The sequence below is a fragment of the Melanaphis sacchari genome, unplaced genomic scaffold, assembly GCF_002803265.2.
Source record: "Melanaphis sacchari strain LSU unplaced genomic scaffold, SCAv2.0 Contig64_pilon_pilon, whole genome shotgun sequence".
NCBI classification, from domain to species: domain Eukaryota; kingdom Metazoa; phylum Arthropoda; class Insecta; order Hemiptera; family Aphididae; genus Melanaphis; species Melanaphis sacchari.
This window is the reverse complement of record NW_020271462.1, coordinates 88,674-116,037: the sequence shown is the minus strand read 5'-3', so window position 1 is coordinate 116,037 and position 27,364 is coordinate 88,674. Positions and strand designations below refer to the sequence as shown.

At 26.2% G+C, this 27,364-nt stretch overlaps 2 protein-coding genes across 3 annotated transcripts in view; one reads left to right on the top strand and one right to left on the bottom strand.

Moving 5' to 3' along the window:
• Positions 1-10,738, top strand: part of LOC112600462 (serine/threonine-protein kinase BRSK2) — a 102,855-nt gene extending 92,117 nt beyond the window's left edge. Inside the window, exons 13-15 of one of the 2 annotated variants that reach the window (XM_025347693.1) lie at positions 6,566-6,746; positions 6,879-7,051; positions 10,262-10,738. In XM_025347693.1, the coding sequence (XP_025203478.1) occupies positions 6,566-6,746; positions 6,879-7,051; positions 10,262-10,528 (621 nt within the window). In that variant the 3' untranslated portion in view covers positions 10,529-10,738. The remainder of the gene's footprint in view (positions 1-6,565; positions 6,747-6,878; positions 7,052-10,261) is intronic. The other variant, XM_025347694.1, reaches the window with a different exon arrangement.
• Positions 10,739-17,180: 6,442 nt separating this feature from the next.
• On the bottom strand, positions 17,181-26,196 carry LOC112600375 (probable uridine nucleosidase 1). Its single transcript, XM_025347570.1, has 5 exons — positions 26,152-26,196; positions 18,391-18,477; positions 18,064-18,262; positions 17,560-17,985; positions 17,181-17,495 (listed from the first exon to the last, which is right to left on the bottom strand). Exons 2-5 carry the CDS (start codon positions 18,450-18,452, stop codon positions 17,181-17,183), a joined length of 1,002 nt encoding a protein of 333 aa, XP_025203355.1. The 5' UTR covers positions 18,453-18,477; positions 26,152-26,196.
• Positions 26,197-27,364: the final 1,168 nt, after the last annotated feature.

The following is a 27,364-nucleotide window of genomic DNA, read 5'->3' as shown; positions in this document are numbered from 1 at the left end:
AAAAAAATGTTATGTTTTTTTGCACTTTATGTTTTTTTAAGTCAAGTATAATATCTACCAGAAAGAATAATAGAATATCACATTAAATTTATATTATATTTAATAATATAATAAATTAAAAATTAGTTTTCTTTTAGGTACTACACAATGTTTGATAACTCATAATCATAAGCTACTTGTTTGCATTTTTATTTAGACTATCAACATTTTTATAACATGTATGACGTATGCATCTGCTTACTTAAAAATACATAATAAAAAGGATGGTACTTGTTTGAAAAAAAAAGAAGTTTGTACCGTCACAGCACGCAAATCAAAGTATCTAAAAGTATGGCCCAAGAGTATTACAGAACATAATTAAACCTAATAATTCCAAATTTAGCATTTGAATTAGTGCATTATGGAAGGATGCAAAATATAAAATGGGCATGCTTAGTAAAACATTCTGTACAGTGTATATTATTTGCATATAAATTTTAAATGTTATGTTTATACCTAAAAATGTAAATGTGCATTTGTCCCGTTACTTTATAGGATTTCGCAGTATGTGTGCGCAATATATTTGATAAAATTGAAAACAGATTTATTGTACTATAGTTAGAATTGAAAATTTGATTTAATGCGCAGGTATATTTATATATACTGTTTACCTTGGTTTGGAATTCTACTGACATACAATTCAACAAAAGCGTATTCTAATTTTAGTTGGAGCCGTAAGTGATCAGTAAAATATCATAAAAAACTAAATTGAAATAAATTGAAATCTAAAATATAATTGTTGAGAGAAACTTGAAGTAGACCTTCTTCAAATAGTTTTATTTACACAACTCCTTATATTCAATTTCACTAGCAGTGGTTCATTTTTGCTTGTTTTTTTTTTCTGTAGAATAAATAATATTAATGAAGACTTCATTATATTATATGATATTTTATATTGTAATAACTACATAATAATTTATAAAATTTAACAAAAACCCATCGACCTCTCAAAGTAAAAAAAAAAAAAATAGCTGTGATGTGAAAACTGGAAAATAATTTACCCCTTCTCTTTTATCAGTAAAAAAAAAAATATATTATTTTTAAATTATTTTTATAATATTATACATCCAGATTTTATAAACGGTGGACTATTGGGTACCGTAAGGCTGTATAGTAGGTGTCAAGTGGATTACTAGAATAAATGTATTCAATTTGAATTCAATGATATTTAATTTTATATACGAAAAACAATTCTGAGTGGAGACGGTCTGTCAACCTATAACACTAAGTGGCTAAGTATATTTGGCATCTTGATATGTTTTTTAATACTGCTATTTTATTAATTTATTTTACCATTAGTATTACGGTAAGTTGATAATACCACATTACCATAAAACGGCGTGAATAAGTTTATGCTATAAATAAATAATATCTTAAAGTAAATCTACATATTTTGAAAACATCGCATAAAGTAAAATTTATAATATACATACAAGTTTTAAGCCTCACGAATAATGTTTTTAAATTATACAAAATAATGAATATTGTTATTTATTGTTTAAACATGTAATTTAGTGCAAATTTTAATGTAAAATATACAGTAAAATAATTATGTTTACAATTTTTTTTTATTTTTTAGTTCTAGTATGAATTACTTGTAAGGAATATTGTTATACAATTTCATAACTTATTAGCTATTAAAATTGAAGATTTTTAAATTATTTGTTATAAATATACAATACTTATTATTTGTACATTTTCACGATTTTGTAAAAATTTGAACTTCAAATTATTATTATAAAAATATAAATATTAATATTTGGTGCTTTTACTTCAAGTGTACCAGGTAATCACAAATATGTTTTGTAATTCGTGCACATCAATTACAAAATATATGCAAGGAAAAGTCAGAAAAATAAATAGCCTGCAAGTACAAAGTTTTTGTCCATCAAATATTTGAAAAATAAATAAATAATATATGGTATCGACACTTGAGTTTCAAGAAGAATTTAATTTTTTTTTATGTCTGATTATTTTGCTAGGTGAAACTGCAGGAGGAGCGTTTACATTGTTTTATGCTTACCCGTTTTCCGGTAGAAAATCGTGTGTCGATTGCAGTACATTTGAGAGATTGTATTTTGATTTTTCTCACGTTTTCGTATTACTTAGGATAACGTACATAACATAGCGTTAAGAAAACTGCCGAAACAACGTTCCGATTTATGACACACCAGTTTTTCTTTAAAGCTGATTTTGATTTTTGTCTTTATTTTTTTAAAGTATCAATGCAATAATCATAAAGACTTGGAAACTTTCACCAATTATTAATTATTATAATTTTAACATATTTTCATCACGTTTCTAGAAGACTCGTTGTCGTATCTAATTGCAACAATCGTATATATTGCAATATTGACCATTTTAGAGTTTAATTAATGTAAGTAAAGCATTTGGATATGAAGAAAAGAAAAAACTTGAGTGTTTAAACCCGCCCATGCCTTCCTATTACTCCCCCTCCACTGCAAAAAAAAAAGTTGTTATTTAAATGCAATTTAATAATTATCATACATAATTTTAAAACTTATAATGAATTCCGAATTAATTTATTTAAGTTATAAACAATAAATTGTCCCTGGGAGGAACTTATAGTAGGCGTATGATTATATATATATATATATATATATATATATATATATTTTTTTTTTTAATCTATTTTTACTTTTTTACTTTGCTTGTAAAACGTTATGTTAGATACACAACATATTTTTAACAAAATTAAGTTTTTTTTTATTGATTACTAGTAAATCATATATAAAAAGTTTAAATCTTGTCAGCAATAAATCATAATATTATATCGTGAAAAATACGTTTACAACCACATCCAGTCCACCCGTCTACTCGATAAATGAAAGCCATCCCGGCGCGAACTAAGCGAGGAAAATTGTTTTATTAGTTTATAGTATTATATCGTCACTTCTGCTATGTATCGGACCGAACTATCCCTGAATTTAAAACGCTAACTACGCCTATATATAATTATGACATAATTGCATTTCACGATGAAGTGTGTGTGTGGTTTTTTTTTTTTTTGACAATTATAATATTACAATTTAAAAATAGAACCAGTATAGTTCTCAGGAGATAATATAATAGATTCTGGGTATCGATTCATGGTGGCGTGTACAGTGAAAACGCATACAATAATAAAATTATAGGGTGTAGTTCGTAGGCCGGTCCGCACTCGACGGCCGTACGCGCCGACTGCAGCGAAAATCGCCGTCGACGACCAGACCGCGACGGCGGTGTACCCTACCCTACCGGTGGCGATATCCACTGCGATCTCGACGTTTCCACGGCAACCGCACGTGTGTGCACACGAAAACTGCAGTTCTCCATATTGGATTTAATTGCCCGTTTGTATCACATGATAATACACACACACACACACACAATATGATTTACCAAGCACGATCAAACCCTTTTTACCCTTAAATTAATCAAGCATCTGTAATAAGTATATACTCAAGGTAGCTTATGCGGTAGCTCGCTGCATATGAAAATTGATTTTTTTATGACATTCAAAGAGTATCCCGTTTCAATATTTTTATACATATATATATTACATTATATTTGTTTACAAACGAGCACCTTCTTTTTTCTACTTCAAACCGTTTGGCGGATGATTTCGTTCGGTGTAGATTGAAAGTATAACGAAGCCATCTGTAGATTCTGTAGAGCTACTACTCTTTTTGGAGCTATGCACGTACCGTGTACCTTCATCTATTTTATCGATATAGTATAACAGGAACGACACTAAAACGTTCCATTACATTTTCGCTACTATGTACATATACCTGTCTATTTACAAGCATTTACAGTAAATTTTATGAGTAATAAAGTTTTTCTTTATTTCATTCTAAAAAAAAAAAAAAAAAAAAAAACAGGATCCATTTTAAATTAAAAAAAAAATTGTATGCATTATCTTGACAAAATACTGAAATTACATTACTGTCGCTTCGTGTATCAAAAAAATGAAAACTCTATTGGGACAATAACAAATTTAATGATCAAATATAAGATATTTGACGTATTTCCTAGCTATTTGCATAATATAATTTACTGTATCATATTGAAGTTATTTTAATGCAATCAACATTATATGCACCGTCAATTGTGTATCAAGGGACTATGTGATAGTAGTGCAACGCTTTCTGTACTATTGCCATCCAATCTAAGTTCAAATCGCCATTGCAACTTCTAATTTTCTTATCATGATATCTATAGTCTAATATTGATTTGGTTATCAATAATTAACGTGTAACTTGATAACGAGCCTTTATAAAATCAATAAAATCGAATAAGTACCCCCTTTTCAAAAGACTGTTGTAAACAGTTTATATAAATTTATAGGAATTTCGTAAAGAATTGTGTTAACGTATGTTGATTATAAGAGGGGAACTCGGGACCAAATAAGCCCTTTAAGCTATAAATCCTAGAGACATCTGTAATAAAATAGTGTATATACAAACCTAATTCTTTCCCGCCTATCATGAAATCGATCAATACGCGTATCTAAAAACATACGACAACTAAGCATTACAATAATATAACTGTTTGAGTCGTTTAAATACGATGAACGACCTGTGTTATCCATGTGTCAATGTTCGTAATAATGTCACCCGAGTTATAAATAGTTATAAGCTATTTTAGTAGGTATTATTGGAATACATAAAAAAAATGTTTGAAATCTAAATAATTATCATGATTGATATATTGTGTAGGTGTCTGTTCTCTTATTTACCTTCGTCAAAACGATGGATAATATACATCATCTTTTTTGCGTCTATCTATTGACACAATTATAATTCGTTAAGAGAATATGTTTACATATTTTTTATGTTATATGTTATATCTGTAAGTCTTATTATTACTAATATTTGATTCTTGTTTTATTAATTGCGGTTGTTTAAAGTTAATATTGAAATATCTATTAGAACATATTGTGTATAATATATTTCTATGATATTTACCTATTTAATTGGTTAAACATTAATTTTACGTTTATTTAGTTTTCCTTTAAAATCATATTATAACTACATACATTGTGTAGATAATAATTAATTCATTAAGAATCTACTTTAATGTCAAATTTAATAATTTAATTGTTAGCCAGAGATTATATCAGTATAAAATTAGGTATTATTACTAACTTTCAAATAGTAATAATAAATTATTTGTTTACTGTAAGTTTGTATGTATTTAAATAATTAATATTTCCTGTGACGTCGTTGTCACGTGTATACTATGTAAATCACACTGTAAACCGAGCATTATTTTTCGAATATAATTAACCTATAATGATTCGGTTTTTATTTCCATTGAACACAAATTTTACAGATTTTAAATTTAACACGGAATGACTGCAGCTTTTTTGAGATTGTACGAATGATAAATAAGTTGTTTTCATGAGTAATGAGTATACCTATAATCATAATTTATCGAAGGTTTGGCTTTTAAGCTCATCATAGATACATGATATTTTATTAATCGAACCACATTGTTGTATACATATTTGATCGTATTTTAAATATACAAGATTAACGATAAATTCATTATATTTAAATAAGAAACAAATATTTTAGGCTACATAAATTATATAGACATCATTGCGAGTAATAATAATCTTGAGTTAAACTCGTATTTAAAATTTAACTTGAAAAAAATAAATAACAAAGTTTAATACATTATACATTTATTTATTGATTTATTTAAACAGCCCATCAAATATATAATATAATAATATTATTCACACCCGGTATGTAAAGACAACTGATCGTCGTATAACAAATGTTAAGTTCCTGCTGGTAGTATAGTATTATATATTTGGCAGGAGTTCCAATATTATGACCACCCGCAGCTGGTGCTGGGACTTAGTAATGGGAAATATCGAATTGCGAAACACAATACCCAAGTTAAAATTTATAGATCAAAAAGTCTATACTTAACGTAACTTTATGCCAGTACGTGAAATCTTTTAAATTATTTGACATTGCTTAATAAATATTCATACAGGGATATTTAGTAGTATTTATCCGTTCGCCTCTAAAAATAAAGGCGTTATTAATAACAAATTTAAAAATTTTACTTAATTATTATTATTAGTATCATCGTCATATAATAAATTTGATTCATATTGTTAATGATGATAACTCTACCGAATTTGTTCATTATAAAATTCATTGATTTATTAACTAATTTTATGATTATTTTTAATCAAAAATAAATTTTTATTACATTCTTATTCGAGTACTAGAATTTATAAGTATAAAAAATTCAAAAATAAAATCTGATAGATACTGAAATACAACGAGTTTATTTCAACAAGTTTTTATGTGATCCATCATTCATCTTAGTCAATGGTCTATATATATATATATTTTTATCTTCATTGTAATGTCGTTTGATACTCAAACGAATAACTCTATTCGCGCGCTTGATAAATCGGCCCACTGACGACCGACCGTTCGTCGTCAAAGGATCGAATCAACTATATCAAGTGTTTTTTTATGTCTGTATACTTTTGCAGATTTCCGAATTGAGCCACACCGTAATTAATGCTCTATCATTCCGGGTGGAATACAGACGTGGATCCGGCGGCACAGCGATGTTTCAGAGACAAGTACGATTCCAAATTGATTTATCGGACGTCACGAATACGCATTCTCCCAGGGACTATCTGTTCGCCATTATATTCACGTTGCACTCCGGTATGTATTATCAGCCGCGGTCCGTCAATAAACGCGTATCTATCATTAACGTTATTATTGTTAACGATACGCATATGCTATAATATTTATCCAATTGAACATTTTAAAACGCTGTTTTGTTGTGTGACACAGGTAATATAAGACGTTTCCGGAGAGTCTGCGAACACATTCAGACACAAATGTGCGCGAGGAAAGCGCCGTCTTCGCCCCGGGCGGCTAGAAAATTTAACACAGATTTATCGGAAAGCTCGAGTTGTGGATCAGATACGTCCGAGAGATTGTCACCATACGTAAATTTAAGAAACGTAAGTCGAAATTATTGAAACCAGCGGAGAACCGACTACAGTTGCCGTTCGTGTACGACGGTTGTTCATCGCACGCGATGCGTCCTACAAAATATTACCTATTATTACCTATATCATATTAATATCATAAAACACAGAGTTGAAATATAATTTAGGTCGTTTGCGATGTCTTGAAATGATAACGCTTGTAACTGCTATTTTAAGAACGCCTGTTTATCGATCGCTTGATATGGACGAATGACACTATACCTAATATAATATTATTGTATTATATTCTTGTGTTGTTTATAATATAACGTCCCGATAAAATATTTGCTCGAGTTTAATGGCGCCATATAAAACGAAGTTTTAGGATAGATTTTATTTTTAGAAGTTATTAGGTATCGTTTATCGATAGTATTTTGCTTTTAGGAGATTTTATATCCTGCTATAATTACAATCACGAGACATGAGGTACAGTATGACGTCAAAAAGTAAACGTCTAGGAATAAAATTGTTTTCTTTTAACTCTTAAATTGTCAATTATAATAATTATTTAATAACATTCTATTAATTACTGTGAAGTCGACAAGTTCATTATATTATCAATATTAATATATATTATTCGCTGTAAAGCATTTATAAGTTATAACCGCTCTTTAGTACTAAAAAAATACTTTCGAAGAAATTATATGTTTTATTATTCTATTATTATTGTCAACAGATTAATGAAATTAAAAATATAAACATAAAAATTCATACAAAAAGGAGAAAGAAAATAAACATATCCCTGAATAGTAGATATTGAGAGTACCTACTTCATCATTAAGTATGCCATTGTAATAATGTAATGTATGTGTTAAATTTGAATTCAATGATAATGTATGTATTATGGTATTATGATATAATTATATTGCTATCAAAGTAATTTATTATAGGTACTGTAAGTAATACGCTAGGTTGATAATGAATCATAATAGTAGGTACTAATTAAAAAATTTCTAATACTTTTCTGAATATTTAGGAATATTGAAATAAAAAATAGGAATAAACAAATAACCATATATACATTAATTTTCACCATTTTAAAAATATTGTGATTTTTTTAATTAATAATTGACATTTTTAATTTTTGATTTTTTTTTTCCATATAAATATTGATATCTAACAAATAGTTTGCTTGGTTAAAATTTTTAAACATTTAGTAGAAAGTTACTTATAAATCGTTACTATATATATCTTTAAATATTAAAACACATAGGCACAGACGCACAGTACAGAAAAATATATAAATTATTTTGTAGTTAAAATATTAATTTTTTCAATTTTTTTTTTTTTGAAAATTTTTAAACAAAATAATTCAAAAAATACAGAAGTATGATTTTTTATTAAAAAAATGTAGACGAAATTATATATAATTTAAAAACGTACTTGAAGACTAATAATAATTACTTAAATTATACTATTGCTATACATAATGACATTTTCAAAATATGTAGATTAACTTTAAGCTGTTACTTATTTATACCACTAATACCTATATTCATACCGTTCAACGGCAAGGTAATGTTGGCTCAAAAGTTAATAACAATAATAAATTATTTGAACAAAACCTGTTATAATTAAATATTAAAAGTTAAAATAATATAATAGGTTTAATATTTCCAAAAAAAAATATAATTAACCTACCGTAATAGTGTAATTCCAATAGTAAAATTAATTACTTTAATAGCAATACCAAAAAATACATCATGAAATTAATTAAGTAATAAATGCTGACAATCTTCGCTCAGAATCGTTTTTCATTTGCAGTAATTTATCATTGAATTCAAATTTAACACACTTTACTGTGACTTGCTCAATAAATACACCTACTATACAGCAAAATATTTAATTCCTATCCCTCTTTATTTTATGTTTATCTTTTCAAATTAAAAGTCATAATGTATTTATTATTTTATTTATATCGATTAAAATATAATACTAAATACAATAAACATTATAACAGACAACTACTTATCAATTATTATGATTTGTAAAATTAAAAAATTTTACGTTAAAATAAATTACAAAAACAGAATACCTATTTAATGTAAAAATAAATAGTATAAGTCAAAAATCTCAAATCTCAATTCGAGAAGATCTCGAGTATTTTTCAGGTCATAAATGTCACAATTTAATAACCGAAGTTTTTTAAAAAATACACATTTTATTAATATTATCTTCGGATAAGCATCTATGAAAATGTTTTCTGTAAGGGAAAGGGGTTTTAAAAAATTCACTGCATTTTTTTAATATCAGGTGTGTATTTTATTATTTTTAATGAAATATAAATATAACAATAATAGCTCCAAATATCAATGGTATCATTCCTTTGTTTTAATTTGACGAATTCACTCTGGAGAGTAGAAAATTTTCGTCTTTCACAACTGTATGTTGAAATAAATATTAAATTTATAAATAGAATGAATGAACGACTTTTTTCAAAGTACTTAAAAAATATGTCTAGAAATTAGTTCTAAAAGTTAAAAAATGTATAATTCATAACTTAATTATTAAAAATAATAATATACTTTTTATTATTTTTTTTTTTATTAAATGCAAAGTTTAACAATAAAATAGAAATATTTTCGTATGTCATTAAAATTTTGGTCAACGTGCAACCTTAGAACGCGTATCACCACCTTATAGTATATAGCTGAATACACAAACAACCCGTTTCCGAATAAAAGTCTTACACTCAACTTTCACATCTCTACATTCTTTTGCAAATATCTTCTCGACATAATTTCCTCACAAGAATATAAAACATATTATGTTTGTCACTACTGTAGTAATAGTACGCATACTTGACGTGCTTTACCAGTGGACGTTTTTTCTCAATCTAATAATTTTATTTATTTCATGAGCAACAGCATTATTTATATCTTATAAGCCGAGAATCTTTATTATAATACATTTTCTTGAATTTCGGAAGTCAAAATTAATTAAGTATCAAAACAAATACCGCTATTCAAAAATTCCAAAAATCAGATTTTCAACTACTAAATTAGACAAAAAGAGCGACGAGCATACTTGGCGTATCATTCCGTATGATTCATTTCGAAGGGTATTAAAATTTCATGAGTGGGGTCCTGGTGCTCCTAAAAAAAAATAAAAATAAACGAAAAGCTGTGGATATCGCTCGCGGCCATCGATCGATTGTGTTCGGTATACGTAACGATGTTTCAGGTCGAATCGGACAGAGACGACAAGAATAAGAGACTGATCAGCCATCAAGACGGCAAAGGCGGTTACTGTATCCCGAACAGCCGACAGAGGAGACGGAGTTCGAGTCTGGCCAACAACAACAATTTCAACAGCAGCAATAACAATTCCATGGCGAACGCACCGGCGGGGGCCAACGGCCGCAACGAAGCGCCGCCGCCGACTAGATCCAACAGCGAAACGAAACCGGCCGACGGCGCTTACATATCGGTATCGGGATCGATGTCTTGATTGCCAAAAACCATGAAATAATATTGTCTAAAACCATTCCTGTGTTTTTTTTTTCGAGTCAATGTACATGTCGTGTATTGTTATAATCAAAGGTGAAACATTAACTTGTTAAAGAGTTTTAGTTGGAATAAATTATTCAAAATTGTTGACTTAAACTAGTTCAATCGACTGTTGAAATAACTTAGCTTTTTTTTTTGTTTGACTTAAAATAATCCATTAAGTTGAAATGAAAAATGGTTTTAAAATGTTTGGTTTTAATTAATGTTTTATACATTAATTACTATTTACAAAATATTAAACAAAAATAAATTAACACTTTATTAGTAATGATATTAAAATGTCTATTGTTTCTTAATAAAATAATTTTGTATATAGAAAGGCCAAAATACTCTTTATGTGATTTGTGTAATAATTAATAAGTGGATTAATTTTTTTTTTCGTATTGAACTTAGTATATTTTTCGATATTAACTTTAAACTTGACGAGTTAAACTTATTGTTTATTACCCTAATAACCTTTGATTATAATCTATATAGACCGATATTCTACCGGGTTACTGTAAAAATATTATTAATATTATTATTATTATTATTATTGTATAGTCGATAAAATTAATGAAAAATAAAAAAGTGATCGATGGTCACGCGGAATTTGTTGATGTGATAATAATATCATAATATTATTATTATTATTGCATAAATGTGTGTATAAATCCTAATGCCATTTGACTTTAATTATTATGTATTTATATTAGGACATGTTAGGTATAATATTATGTTTTTGTATTGATCGTTTATTATTTACGCTTCGTGCACGAGCAAAAGCAACGCATAATTACTATTATTATACAATATTATTGTTTTCGTAGATAGTTGTTTCAGATTCTGAGCGGGATAATGCTTATTATTGCTGTATATTATTACTATTATCATTATTATTATTATTACTATGTATGGTTATTGTATTTATTACGGCAATAATTTATTATTGTGATATATGTTGTGTTTTTATTTTTGTATTTGTTTGGATGATATGCGCTTAATTATTTTTGTGAGAGTGGGAGCTTAGCAGTTATACTACGAGCGTTTTGGAATATACGTATATTTGATAAATACAATATGTTGACTACGCGCACGTCACGTGTCTGACCGATGTAGGTACAGATCATATACTTCATTAAATAACAATTTTGGTTTTATGGCTATACTTATAGTATTTAATATAAATATATATATTATGATAATGTCAAGTAAGATTTTACTATTTATTTTTTCGAACATAAAAAAAAAAAAAACAAAAAAAAAACCACCTACCAAAACAACTCCGCTCAGTATCGTTTTATTTATTTATTTTTGGAACACGATAATGATATTATTTTATAAATAATTAAATTTAATAGTCCATTAACCTTGGTAGCACACCCAAAACTATGCTTGCTTTGAATGAGGAGGATATGCGCTATTTAATTCCAGGTATCAATCAACGTTCCAAAAATGTGCGAGGAAATGTTCAAAACATTATATTCGATATAGGCGCGTATAATTTTAGTCGATGAACATAATATTATATATATTTTATACATGGACGTAAACTAAAATGTATTTATTGTTTTATTGCTATACTTACCGCAATTATAGCATATTCATTTTTAGAAAAATTATTGTAAAACAGTCTGTGTAAAATAAATTTACGTATTTGAAATATTCACTAGAATATAGCATATTATCATATATAATATCATATTATATTAATATACTTATATAATATTTTAAAATAATATTTAACTATAAAATATATATTATATAAAAGCATAACCTCCTTCATTATATTAAATTGTATCTGCTTTATAAAATCCTTCGTTATAACTATTTTATCATCACCATCGTCATCATCATTAATATTATTATTATTATTATTATTATTAATGTTTTAGCTTTAGCTATGGCCTGTGGACTGCTTATATGCAAATTTTTAACAAGCATAATATCAATGTACTATCAATACATCATATTTTAACATAAATAAAATTTAATCTAATATCGGTACATTGAGAAATGATTATATATGCATATATTACGAACGCTTTGTATAATAACTTTTAAAAATATCTCATCGATTTCTGAAATTTACCTATTTGTGTTTATAATCTTATTAATTATCTCTTCGTCGTTTTTATTAATCATTTTTTTTTCTTCTTGGCGAGGTACAAAAAATAATTAGGTGTTAACGATTATATATACCATAAAATATGCATTTCGAAAATGTATAAAATTATACTATTTTTTTTTCACTATGTGATTTTCCATCAAAATATTTTATATATTTGTTTACAAAAAAAAAAAAATGTATGTAACGATAATGATATTTTCAAATTTTGTTGAACGCTTTTGCCAACATTAAATTATATTAATATGACAAGTTTTTTAGTAAACCAAGTCCATACGACCGAATTTGAGATAAATTTTTTTTTTAATGTTTCAGAGTGCCTTAAGAGTATTTAACAGTAATATATATACTATATAGATCGAATGACATCTTTTAAAGCTAAAACTTATTATTATATAATAATATAGTGCATAGAAGTCAATTTTCTAGCACAGACTGGAATCCCTGTTTTTATGTTAATTTTGTCAGTTATCTATAAAATAATTAATAATGTGTAACATTCGGTCGACGTCCATTTTAGTTTTAAACTATTCATGTATTATGTATTACAGAATAAGGTACTATAAAAATATAATAATATGATGTTTATTACGCCAATATGGCAATATGGTTGTAATGAAACTACAAATGTCAAATACATATTATACTTGTTAATTAAAAAAAAAATTATACGTGTTCGATTTTTTTACACTAGATATCTATTATAATTTATATTAAACATGGTATATCCTACACATATTATGTCTCAGTGCTTAAATTATTAGTGAAAATATACCATCATATTTTTTCAAGTTATTTTAGCGGGGTAAAATGCGATAGTATACAATTCTTATCAGCAATATTTTTTAAATAAAATTTGTTACTGATCACAAAATAGTAATTTTAAATTTTATATTTTAATAAAGTCAACAAATGTATAATTGTTTTGTAAAAGCATATTATTATGTAATAAAAATAAATATATATCAATAAAAGTAGTCAATCCTTACTCCTTTACTAGTCTTGTTAATAGTTCTTTTAACACTTTTTTAAAACGTATGCTATAAAATAAAAATAAATGTTATGTCCATTTAAAGAACTTGCCATTAAAATGTTTAAAATTTAAATGTTTTTAAATCGAATGAGTAATGACTAGATAGTAAATTCCTAAAAAGTAGCACCATTAAGTCCTATTTCAATGGATAAAAGAAATTAAGTATTATTAATTACTCATATCTGCGTTTGAATGTGAACGAAAGACTACCTCATAAACCAGCTTTATAACATTTAAAATAAACATCCTAACTTTACTCGTAGCCTAGTAAACAATTAGACAACTTACGTGAATCTGTGCTTTTTACATATCATATACCATACATATAACACGGTTGTTATAGTTCATAAAAAACAGTGGTACAAAAAAATAATTTTTCTATACCACTATTTTTTTTTTTTAAATTACAAATTTTTCTGAATGCCAAGATAAACAAAATTAATTATATAGTTATTGAAATACTCAGTTATTATATACATAAAGCTACAAGTGTAGAACAATTTAACACAGCGGATAGGTATTGGAAATTCGCATCAGACCTTAGTACATTCGATTAACAAGGAATATCTACATATATATACATTATGCATATTAAGATAAAACAATTAATTTAATATAATATGTAAATTCAGTCCAATCTTAATTTCTGTTTGTCGTATAATATTTGTATGCGTACACGTATAATTGTATATGTGTAAACGCATTTTGTGTGTTTCGTCAATATAAAATTCTATTTTATACTTACCTTCGAGTTTCGATATAAAACGTTCATAAATCAGGTATACTTATGACGCGATTCGATTGACTAAAATAATTTTATAACGAGCAATAATCTTAAATAGTCTTACAACATGAGATAATAGCTAATCTAATACCATATTACCTACTAAAGTAAGTTAAGAACTCTATTTTTACTAATATGGATTACGACTCTTTAATAAAACTCTTCCCCGATAAATGTTCATGTCAAATGCAGACTAAACAGATGAAATGAGCTAAAAATATTAAGAAAAGTATATGATTTTAAATTAGACTTTGTATAAATATACTTATTATTCTAAAATATAATTTTATTATATTACTTTTTTTTAAAAACTTAATTATTTACCCCATCTATTTTATTTATCCTATTAAGTAAACTCTCAAATTTTAACTATAAAAATTAAAGATTTTTTGAAGTAAAAAAATACTTTTAAATAGTTTGTATACTTTGGTGACTTAGATAAACGTAATTAAAATTTGAACTTTAATTATATTTAAAAAAAATGTTCTTATGTATTTTTATACAACATTAAAAAATGTATGTAGGATCTTGTATTCATTTCTCAAACTTTTAACCCAACTAAAAGTTTCTAACCAGTTCAGATTCTAAAATAGAGTAGCTTATATTATATTATACTGAAAATCTACTAGCACTATAATAATATACACATAGAAAATGACAGTTTGCATAAATGTGATTTAATTAATAACAATCTGAAAATTAGAAAATTTAATAACAGATTCTTAGTTAGTTAGTAAGTTAGTAAGTTAGTAAGTTTTCCTGTTTATAAAAAATTTTACCGGAAGTTTTAATGGCTTTTAGGATATTAACTCGTAAAATTATTTTTTTTCTCAACCCAATCATAATTATTTTGTTTTAATTCAAAACAAATAATTGTGGATAATAAAATTAAAAACTATTTGAAAATATTAAAGATACATATTACGTAAGATTTTTATTTATAAGCATTTAAAGTTCAAATTTTGACAAAATTCGTTAAATCACAAAAATTTGCAAATAATTCTGTGGTTAAAAATGTATATAATATTCAATTTTTATAAGTTAAGATAAACAATTTTATACGAGGTTTTATAAATAGTTGATGTTGAAACCAAACAATCTTAAAAATACATAAACCCTGCTTTTACGAGTATATGGATATTTCAACTTCAAGTTTAGACGAAATTAGATATCAAACGAAGAATTTCATTTTTAATAATTTTAATTTAAAATTATTATTTGTATATTATTATACTTGAAACTTATGTAATTAAATTGTATATTTTATCTTCAATGATAATAATTAGACATTATTAAAAATGACTTGTTTATATTAACCCTACCTATTTTTCAAAGGCATTGATATTATTGGCTAGTTATTTTAGAGAATGTCTTAACTAAGATAGACAATAATAGAAACAATTTAATAGTAATACATTAGTTTTATGTTTGGTCATTCATTGTCATTATTGACTAAGATTATATAGTCATTGATAACTATTGTCAATGAAAAACTAACATAAACACACAATAACATTTTCAAATGCAATATTTACAGCAAAAATGAATTCAACCTAATATTATTACTAACGGCAAAATAAATTTCTCTATTTGCAATATAAGTATGCCATAAAATACACTTGGTAATACACGTTTACAGACCATTTTTATTCAGAATCATTTTTTCACAATTTATCTTTTTTTAATTGGTTTTAGATACTATACTGTGTAGTAAAGTCATCTGCATGAGCAATATTTAAAAAATTCCTTTTATTTGTCAGTTTTATTTTAACATGTATAGGTAATGCTGAATACTTGAGAATTAGTGTAATTAAAAGTGTATTTAAGCCTACGTTTAACTATAATTTTTCCATTTTTTCTGCAGCGGATATGCGCAGACAACAAATTTATGTTCAAATTTTGTAACTAGAGCCACACAAAACTTCTTATCAAATTAACAAACTGATAATGGAACAAAGAATATTCCTCAAAAATTTGCGATGGTTTTTTTGTTATTGATCATCCTGAGTTTCTTATACAAATACCTTAATAATAAGCGTTTGATGTTTAACTTTAATTTATATAATAAAAAAATGTATTATAGTTTTATTTTAATTTATTTAGAATATCATTTCACTTACTGTAATTCATTACTGTAATTTCACTAACTGTGTTACTAAATATCACAACCAAAATCATGTTATAATACTAGTTTATCTAGTATTTTCCTCATTGTCACCAATAATGTTGTATTTTAAACTTTTATTTATCTTTGCCTTTTACCCTACTTGTAGTAGTAAAACAGTAGTACATTCCAATCTAAAAAAAACATATACTATATATTATGCCTACGTAAATATGCTCTTGATTTAACATATTTCATAATTAATAGAACATATTTGTGTTAAAAAAATATTATTTCATTTATATAGAACTTTTAAATTTTAATCATACATTTCGTTCATTTTTTAAGTTTAAATAATGATTTAAAGAATTAAGGATTAATTAAAAGACTTATAATAATAATTAGAAACACTATATTGCTACTATAAGAAACAGGCGGGTTATTTTATTACTCATATTAATAAATTTAATTATTAATAAAAAAAATAATAAACATAAATTTACCAATCAGTGATAATATTTTAATATTTAAATTCCATAAATACCAATGCTGTATTTTTTAAATTTTAAATGTATGATAAATATAACAAAAGAATTCTTTGGAATTCTTCTACATCGACTTCTTGAATAATTTCAACATTTTTTGGCTTACTAGTTATTTCTGTATAATCAATAAGTAATCCACCACGTGCTTCACCTCCCATAATTGGTGATATATTTGTAACAAAAGATTTTGTAATCAAATTTGGCCACAACATTATAGCTACAATTAATGAATCACAAGGTTGCCAAGTTGGAAATTTTTTAATTTTTGATTCACCTTGATTTAAAAATTTCATGAATTTTGAATCAATACCACCAAGTACATTTATTCTCCATGACTAAAATAACAAAATAAGTTATTAGTAAATCATTTAAAGTAGTTCTTATATTTTCATATTTTACCATTGATATGTTAATTGATAGATTAGTCTCCCAAGGTAACAAACTAATTTTTCCTTGAGTTGAATTGAAAAATATAAAATTACTCTCTGGATCCGAGCCAAAATTAAATTCAACGCCTGGACTTCTATTTCCATAGCCATTAACACTTCCACCCATCACATAAAAACTTTTGACTTTATGAACAAAATTTGGATCCAACGATATTGCAAGTGCGATATTTGTTGTTGGTCCAAGTACAAGTATACTCAATTCACCAGGATATTGATTAGCTAAATTAATTAATGCAATTGCTGCATGTTTTGATCTATCAATATAACTAGTAATTTTTTGATTAAATTCGAAATCACCAAATCCATCATTACCAAAGAAATTATCATATGTATGATTCTGGATCAGTGGTTTGTACGCACCACTAAAAACTGGTATCTATTAAAAAAAAAAAAAATCAATTCTTAGTTTAAAATACATGTCAATAAATAAATAATTTTTTCTTCTCATAGTTACTTTTGTTTCATTTGCGATTGTCAATGTCTTGAGCACATTTTTTTCAACGTTTCTCAAATTGGAGTTACCATAGGTACAAGTTATTGCTACAATATCGATATTTATGTTGTTGTTAGCACACACTGATAGTAGAAGCAAAATAGCCATTGCATCATCAGCACCAGCATCCGTGTCAATCACAAGTTTATCACTTTTCACTCTAGTAGAATCAATACATGTTTAAAGTTAAAATACGTTGAAAATTATTTAAATATAATTATATATATATATATATATATATATATATATATATATTATTTAATTTAAACTTTTTAAAAGTTAATTTACCCTGTTAAAGTTGTTATCAGAATTAATTCAAGAAAGATTAAAAGTTTTTTTTTTCCCATCATTTTTGGATGTTGCTTGTTATTAAACCTACAAAATAATGTAAAGCAAATTATATGTTTAAATCAAAGATTTTACTTACACGTGTAATAGTTTTTAAATTTTTAAACATATGTTGAATGTTAATAGCTGAATCTGACTGTCTACTAAATTCTGATAAACATTCTTTTAGATTCTGAACGGAGTGATGAATGTATTGATCTTATAATAATGTGTATTTTTTAAATTTTTTTATTTGTGTCTATCTTCGCGTTTTGGAGTAATAATAGTGCTTTGATTTTTTTACTTTAGCCCCGTTTCTAAAAGAATAATAAATCTAGATATCATTGCGAAAATTTGCTAGGAATTTTAGAGTTGAAAATTTATAAGATTGTTGTGATTTATACTTAAGGTTAAAAAACTTAATACAAGATTTTCCATAAGTTTTCCTTCAAATAACTATAAAAAAAACTCCAACGTCAATATAGAAAACATTTTATGAGCGAATAAATTTTAAATTTTTACAAAATCGTGTAAAATAATGATTTATTTTAAAATGATTTAAGTAATTGTTGTTATTCAAAAAGTATAAGTCGTAAAATCTTGAAACTTTCACCAGTAGTTAGGATTGATATTTTCTTTTCAAAATATTTCATTAATTTTTATACTAGTATTAGGCGTATGAAATATTCGATTTTTTCAAGTTATTTTTTTTATAAATATTAATTAAAAATGTTCGCTTGGACAGAATACTTTAAAATATAATAAAAGATTCCACAAAAGTTGGTCTTATAATTATTCAAAACTTATCAAAATACATAGACACTGTTTTTTTTTTTTTTTTTTGTAAGTTTTTAAGTTGAATTATTGACAAAGTTAGTGAAAATCACAAATATTTGCTTATTATTTTATAATCAAAAATGTAAGTATTAACAATTTTATAAATAAAACTAACAATTTAAAATGTAATACAAGGTTGTCCGTAAGTCTTTCTTACAGTAATTATAAAGTTTTACGAGCGTCTAAAGTATTAATTTTAACGAAATCAAAAATTAACCATTAAAATAACAATATAGTATTTAAACGATTTTAGATTTTTTTTATTATTAAAATAGTACTACTTAGTCATAGAAACTTGAAACTATTATGTAATGGTTGAATTAGTTTTTTCTTTACATACTTTAATTTTCAAAATATTTTGCATATTTAATTGTAAAACATATATATAAAAAATTTATTACATTATTATTTATTTTCTACTTGTATGATATAAAGTATTATGATAACTACGTGCAATGTTTTGGAAAAAATTGATTAACCTTACCGTATGGAACCTGTACTAAATCCTACTTGAAAAATAAATTACTTGTATCAAAAAAAAAAATAAATATATTACAATTTAAATATAAGCAATATAATATACCTAAAACTAACAAATCATCACTGTTCAAAATCGTTTTTAGTAAACAATGATACCTATCATTGCATTCAAATTTAACACATCCATTAAAGTGACCTACTCTTCACTTCTACTATTCAACAGAGCGATAGGTATCCATTAGCCAATCTTTTTTATATTTAACTTCTAATATTTAGTTTTATTTAGTGACTCCTTAAATTAGGAATAGTTGTACCGTTTCTAGTTGAAATAATGTTTTTGAAATCAACTATCACATATTCACTTAGAATGTACTAGTTATAAATTGGGGTATTGACATAAAGATGATATTATATTTATATATTTAATTTAAGGTTGTCTGATGTGTATTCACGTGTACAATGAACGGAAAATTTATTTATATCGGTATATTATAATGATATAAGATTATTATTAACATTCACATTATAATTTATATTTTTAATTATTGTTTTTATTTAATTAGTTAATTTATATATATATATATATATATATATATATATATATATATATATATATAATTGTATTTATTTTTCTTTTAAATAAATTAAATGTACCTATACATATAAATTTTATTGTATAATTATGCACATTATTACATTTTTTACTTTATACAAGTTAACCATATAGGTAAATACAAGACTTACAAAGTATTCTATTATTATTTTTATACTAACGTATAAAAATGAAATGATATGCAAAGACAATATAATATAAACAACTACGAAAATATCTTGTGATTAATTCAATATAATTTAAGTTTTATACAATATATAAAAATTCTAAGACATTTTTACGTAAAACAAGAATTTGTAGGTTAACATGAAAAAAATAAAAATAACTGTGGAAATTTAAATTTTAAACTAAATATTATTGATAGCACATGAGATATTATGCAACATATGAAAATAAATAAAACAGTAATCAAAGTACGATATTAAATACGTATTTCGTGTGCCATTATTTAATTAGACATTTAAAATTGTTAATATTTTTAGTTTAATTTTAATTTAAATATGATAAAATTATCTTTAATGTTTATACAACTTAATAAAATTCTTAAAATCTGGAATATTTTTTTCTCACGCTATTGAAAAATATAAAAAATATTCGCATATTTTTATAAACATTTAAATTTTAAATTTTGACAAAATCACGAAAAATTGTATATTATTTTTAATAATCATTGTAAGTAAATCATTAATTTCAGTACATACAGATAAGCGACGGTATAGGTGTAATAATAAGCCTCTAAAATGTAGTTACCGATAAAAGCCGTTGTTGTATAACAAACAAATTATTAGCATATTATTATTAAATATAAACTAAAATAAATATATGAAATTAATAAAAGTTTTAACTTAAAATTTTAACAGTTGGATATTTAAAAAAAAACCTATTTGAGTGCCTTTGTACTCACGAATGATGTGTAAACATTTTAGCTGCAGTACGACTTTGATTGGGGAATATAATGTCATGGTTTGAGTGGGAATTTATATAATAAAGTAACAATAATCATACAAGATTGCGTTCTCTTTAAAATTTATATTTAACTTTTTTATTTTTATTTATATATATATATATTTTTTTTTATTATTATATATAATTTATATATATTATAATTATTTATTATATATTATTATATATTATTAATTATGATATATTATATCATCAGCCTATTTAGCAAACGGCGTAACTCCAAAAAATTTAAATTTCATTTTTTCATGTCATTCAATGTAAAAAAAAAAATGCGCGTCGATTGGTATCATATCATAATATTGGGTGAAGCACGTTTGGGTACATTGCATTATTTTTACCTGTAAATGTAGAACACGTTTGGGTACACAAACACGTAGCACGTTTGGGTACATACGCTAATTGCCAATAGGTTATTTCGAAATAGGCTTATTAAGATATGATATCTTTATAAGATATGGTTTATAAAACTAACTAAATGTTTCAATCCTCGTGGTGTCTCCTGGATAACGCTAATAGGTTCTAAAAATTAAAAACTAATGATTAATTATTAAAGTGTTATTTTTTTAGTTGTTTCTATATGTTATATTAATATCTATTTCCTATGCACCCAAACGTGTTATCTTTCTAGAGATATGGTGTACCCAAACGGTGTATTCATTTGTACCCAAACGTGTTGCGTTTAGGGTTTACTGTACCCAAACGTGTTACGGCCATAATATTTAAGTGTGTATTCTTCCATGAAACCGGTGTTAATTGATACGCATTAGTCGTATCTCCGATAAACAAATAATATAATTTCTATAGAAACCGGCGTATCTCAATATATACGAGGCGTGTCCAGAAAGTAAGTGTACTGAGGCTCTCACGGCCATAGGGAATATTTTTTTACTATGTTAGCTACATTGCCGTATAGCGTTACTCCTAACCTTTAAAACAAGACCAGAACGAGTTCAGTACGTTGTAAACTGTAGTCTCACGAATTTTTCTTGTTAAACATGTCGATCGAGTCTGCCGCCAAGTGCGAAATCCGCGCCGTTATCCGTTACTTTGTTGCGAAGGAAAAATCTCCACATGAGATTTTTAATGAGGTACGAACCGTTTATGGTGAAGGCCATATGAATCGTACCAGTGTATACAAGTGGTGTAGGGAGTTTAAAAACGGCCGTACGAATGTACATGACGATCTGAGGAGTGGGAGACCGTCGATTTTGACTGACGACATTGTAAAAAAAGTCGAGAATGCGGTTCGTGACGATCGCAGATTGACTCTGGATGAACTTTCTGCAATGTTTCCGCAACTGTCAAGGTCTCTGCTCCACGAAACAATCACAGAAACACTTGGATTTCATAAACTGTGCGCAAGATGGGTCCCAAAACAGCTTACTGAACAACACATGTTGAATCGAGTGCAAGCCTCTAGAGAGTTTTTGGAACGCTATGAACTGGACGGTGATAATTTTCTCAAGTCTATTGTTACTGGAGATGAAACTTGGGTTGCACACTATACACCTGAAACTAAGAGACAGTCCGAACAGTGGCGTCACACCACTCCACCCTCAACCAAAAAGTTCAAAACCACCATTTCAGCCAAAAAAATCATGGCATCAGTGTTTTGGGACCACAAAGGCATCATTTTGATTGAATATTTACCTCAGGAGGAGACCATCAACGCAGCAAGATATTGTGAGACCCTAAAAAAATTGAGGAGAGCTATTCAAAATAAAAGGAGGGGTCTGTTAACGAGCGGAGTCTGCCTGCTGCACGACAACGCCAGACCCCACACGGCCAATGTCACGAAGCAATTGTTGGACTCATTTGGATGGGATGTTTTGAACCACCCCCCGTATTCCCCCGACCTGGCGCCTTCAGATTACCATTTGTTCACTTCCCTGAAGAAACACATGGGTGGAAAAAAATTTTCAGCTGACGAGGAAGTGAAGGGGGCGGTCGACAAGTGGACAAAGGAGATGGCGGCAGAGTTCTACGAGACAGGCATAAAAAAATTAATCTGCCGTCTCACAACCTGCATTGAAAGAAATGGTGACTATGTAGAAAAATAGCACACAAATATATTAATGTAACCACGTTATTTTTTTTTTTTAATAAATTTTTTTGAAACCTACAAAAATTGAGTACACTTACTTTCTGGACACGCCTCGTATATTATATATTATATAATATATTATATTATATATTATATTATTATTTTATATTATATTATGTATGTTGGATAGCCTGCGCGAATACCGTGCGCAATAGCCTCACACACACACACTCAAGCAGTCACATCTACATGACTTACGCCTGACGCTCGATTTCCCAAAAAGGTCGTACTACAAACCGATAGCATAGATGTTTACACATCAAAAAGGGTTCCTTAATCCTTTCAACAATGAAGTACGTGAAACACGAAATAACATACCAACTGCAGCTGTACACTGTACAGCAAAGCTATACCTAACCATTAACCAACTATTGTTTTTTTTATTTTCGTATTGATAAGTTTAATTTTTATAACTGCACTTTGTTTGAGTAATAAAATTTTTGAAATTAGAATAGCCGATACAGCTGACCTGAAAGATATACGTCAAGTCAATTTTGTAAAAAACGAAATTTGTCGTTTTGTCAAAAAGGTTGAAAACCACTGGATAAATAATATTTCACTACCTCCCCATATTAATAAAATGCTTACTTAAAACAGTTGTATCGTTATTGAATATACTATTATAATCGTTAATATTTTAAGAAAAGTAATTTTAAAAATTTTCATTTTTACAAGGAGTAGGTATATAGATAGAATGAATATTACCGTCAGAGCCACATGTTATAAGTATGAAACCTATAGATTTTTTTTTATATCTACAGATAATACATTTTCCCCAGTCTCGTTTAGCATACAATACATTTTTATAAATTCACTTGAACACTTTGGGTAGCCTCAATATAAAGAACCCTCAAATAAGAGGGAGGGTAGACAACCAATGTATAATATATAGTTATGATAACATTTCTATTTGAACATTGACAATGCAACTATAGTGAGCAAATAGGTTTATCGTTTTACGTAGAACCTAAATTATACAACATAATATTATCTAAATAAAAAGTATCACCCAAAATTTGTATTAAGCCGAAGATGACTCCACCGATTGAATTGTCGACAACAGTATTACTACAACGTATGTATTTAGCCGTGTATTATTGATGGAAATTAAGAATAAAATAAATTTCTTGGTATTTGTTGTATTACCTATATTGTTAACAATCTATAGCTCAATATGACCATGCAACGGGATCCCTTTGATGTAGGTACCTAGCATTCAGCAATTTTTACTGTGTGCCCATATAATAATATAATACACAATCTACAATGTACCAACACGTTTTAACGATGTTCAAGCAAAAAGAACCTTCTTTAATGTATATTATATCACATAATATAGGTATGTACAGATTGTACAATATACTCTAACTAAAAATATTATAACGTAAGCGCTCAATAAGAGAACATGTTGACTCTGTCTTTCAAACAACATAATATCAAATTTTACATTAAGTGAAATTTTTATTTCGAGATAAAAATATTATCCGACAAGTATCATAGGTTTTTCGTAATATTTTAATGTTGTATCTAGTAATGATTTATGAGAATTTTATAATTTTTAAAATCGTTCATAATTTGCTTCAAAATTAAAATGGTCAAAAAAAATCGTACCCTAGATAATACTTTTACTTAAAATTATAAATTCACGCCAATATTAAAAATAACAGATTTAAACGAATTATTTTTAACGTAAAATGTGCATGTTAAACGTTAAAGAAAGACAAAATATGCTGTGGATAAAAAAATTTTTATAGTAAAATTTAATTTGTTATACTATGCGTTAGTAAGACAAATGCTACAAATGTGTTTGGGTACAATAAACCTAATTTTAAATGGTTTAAAAATAAAATCATAAACAGTTGGTTAAAAACAGCTAAAAAAAGTATAAAGATTGTGCAATTCAACTAAAAAAAATGAGTTTTGAAAATACGTATCAATTATCGATTATTTTTATAATTTTCAATATCGAAAATATTATAACTATAGGGTATTTATTTACTATATGTACCTATATTTTTTTAATTAATTATTAATTTTTGATAAAAATTATATTTTTTGTAATATAACTGTTTTATTTTTATATTTAAATTGATATTTTTTAAATTGAAATTATATATTATGTTAAAATATTATTATACAATACGTTAAATTTGTATTATATTATATGCCAAATGTTTTACTTCTAAATCAATATATTATTGGATTATTATAATATTTTATACTTGAAATATTTGTATACATGAGATATTTTTGTATTTGCGAAATATTTGCCACGATATTTTTACGTCAACATTATGAAGGTTTATCGTAGTGCAAAGTTTACCAAATTATAGTAAATGGACGATTTGCAAATGCACAAACGATAAGTCAAAATTGTTGTTTTATTGTGTAACAAATAATAATAAAGCTAATCAAATTAATACAAAAATATAATTTAATCATAAAAAAAATAATGTGGCCATATGAATTAGAATGATATAATTATTACAACAATATATAGCTAAATAATACACGGAACTATGTCCAACGACATTCAATGCAATTAAAATGGAAAACATAAAAACAATTTACTTATTCAATGGTGTTGGTATAAGAAGAAATTTCCAATTGATATACTTAAAATGCAAATGCCATATGAGCCGATTTTCAGATAATAAATACATAATACGGTAATCATAATGATTAGATATAAATAAATAAATAAATGAATAGATATAATACTCACAAAACAATAATTGGTAGTAACGTCAAACGTAGTGCAGACTTGGACAGTTTGCATATAAAAGATAAACACGCCAACCAATATGTACGCGTCGAATGTTTGAGATGCACAGTCAAGGACATTAAAATACAGTGTGTGTATAATAGACTAGAGTTCTTTACCTGTAGCTCCGCTGTGCAGCGCTCCTTACCACAAAGGATCAGCATTTGAAGGATGACAATGCGGATCCAGGGTGGGGGCGAAAATTTATCCAATGCATTTATACAACATTTTGAGGAAAATTGGAAATAAAACTTTTGTCCACTTAGCCATTAATATAATAATAAATTATATTATTAACATTATATTTTAACAGCAAACGTCTTTACAGTAACATTATGAGACTTATGATTTATAAATATATATTATATTTTATTTTTATGCTTATTTAAAGTGTTTGTGCGTGTTAAAATTAGTTTTGTTTTATAATTTAATAATGATAGAAATATTTACGCTAATAAAATGTGTATGCGAGCGTAAAATAAGTCATATATTCACAGAGCCGGATCTAAGAAGAGAAACCCAAGAATACCAAGTTGTTTTTTCCATGTTTTTTCTTCATAAAAAGTGATATTTATCAGTTACTGCAGTATAATAAAGTTTTAACTGATAACTGATTTTCATGTGGCTTACAAAAATTATTTTCGACTTCCTATGATAGTGCGAATTTTAAACACTATTTTCAACTACCTGTGGTAGCGTAAATTACATATCTTTAGCCTATATCGGTGCAAATTCCAATTTAAATAACCGCTAACCGATTTCAACTGGTTTAATTAGTATTTTGTACAACACATAAAAAAAACTATATTAATACATAATATGTATATCATGCATGTGACATGTCATACAAAATAAAACATAAGAAATTATTAAATAAAAATGAATGATTTAAATGTAATGACATTATAACAAATAATACTTCAGAATAATATCAATGTGTAATCTGATTTTTTGCAAAAAAATAACATATCTTTGTTAGAAATGGTATATTTATCCTACAATAAAGTACAATAAAATAGAGTCCTCAATTTAGCTTTAAAAAACATTTCATAAATTAAACAATTTCTTTTAAAAAACGTATTTATATGAATATATATAAGTTATAAAAAATCAATATTATTGTTTTCACTTACTTATTAATTGAAAATAATATGGTTTGGTACAAGAACTAAAT

Bases quoted from the DNA above. Each gene is read 5' to 3' on its own strand.
- LOC112600375 (XM_025347570.1), bottom strand. From the start codon at position 18,452: ATGATGGGAAAAAAAAAACTTTTAATCTTTCTTGAATTAATTCTGATA. The intron at 18,263-18,390 runs GTAAATTAACTT...TGATTCTACTAG, and splicing joins CTGATAACAACTTTAACAGG to AGTGAAAAGTGATAAACTTG. The intron at 17,986-18,063 runs GTAACTATGAGA...TTTTTTTAATAG, and splicing joins CAATCGCAAATGAAACAAAA to ATACCAGTTTTTAGTGGTGC.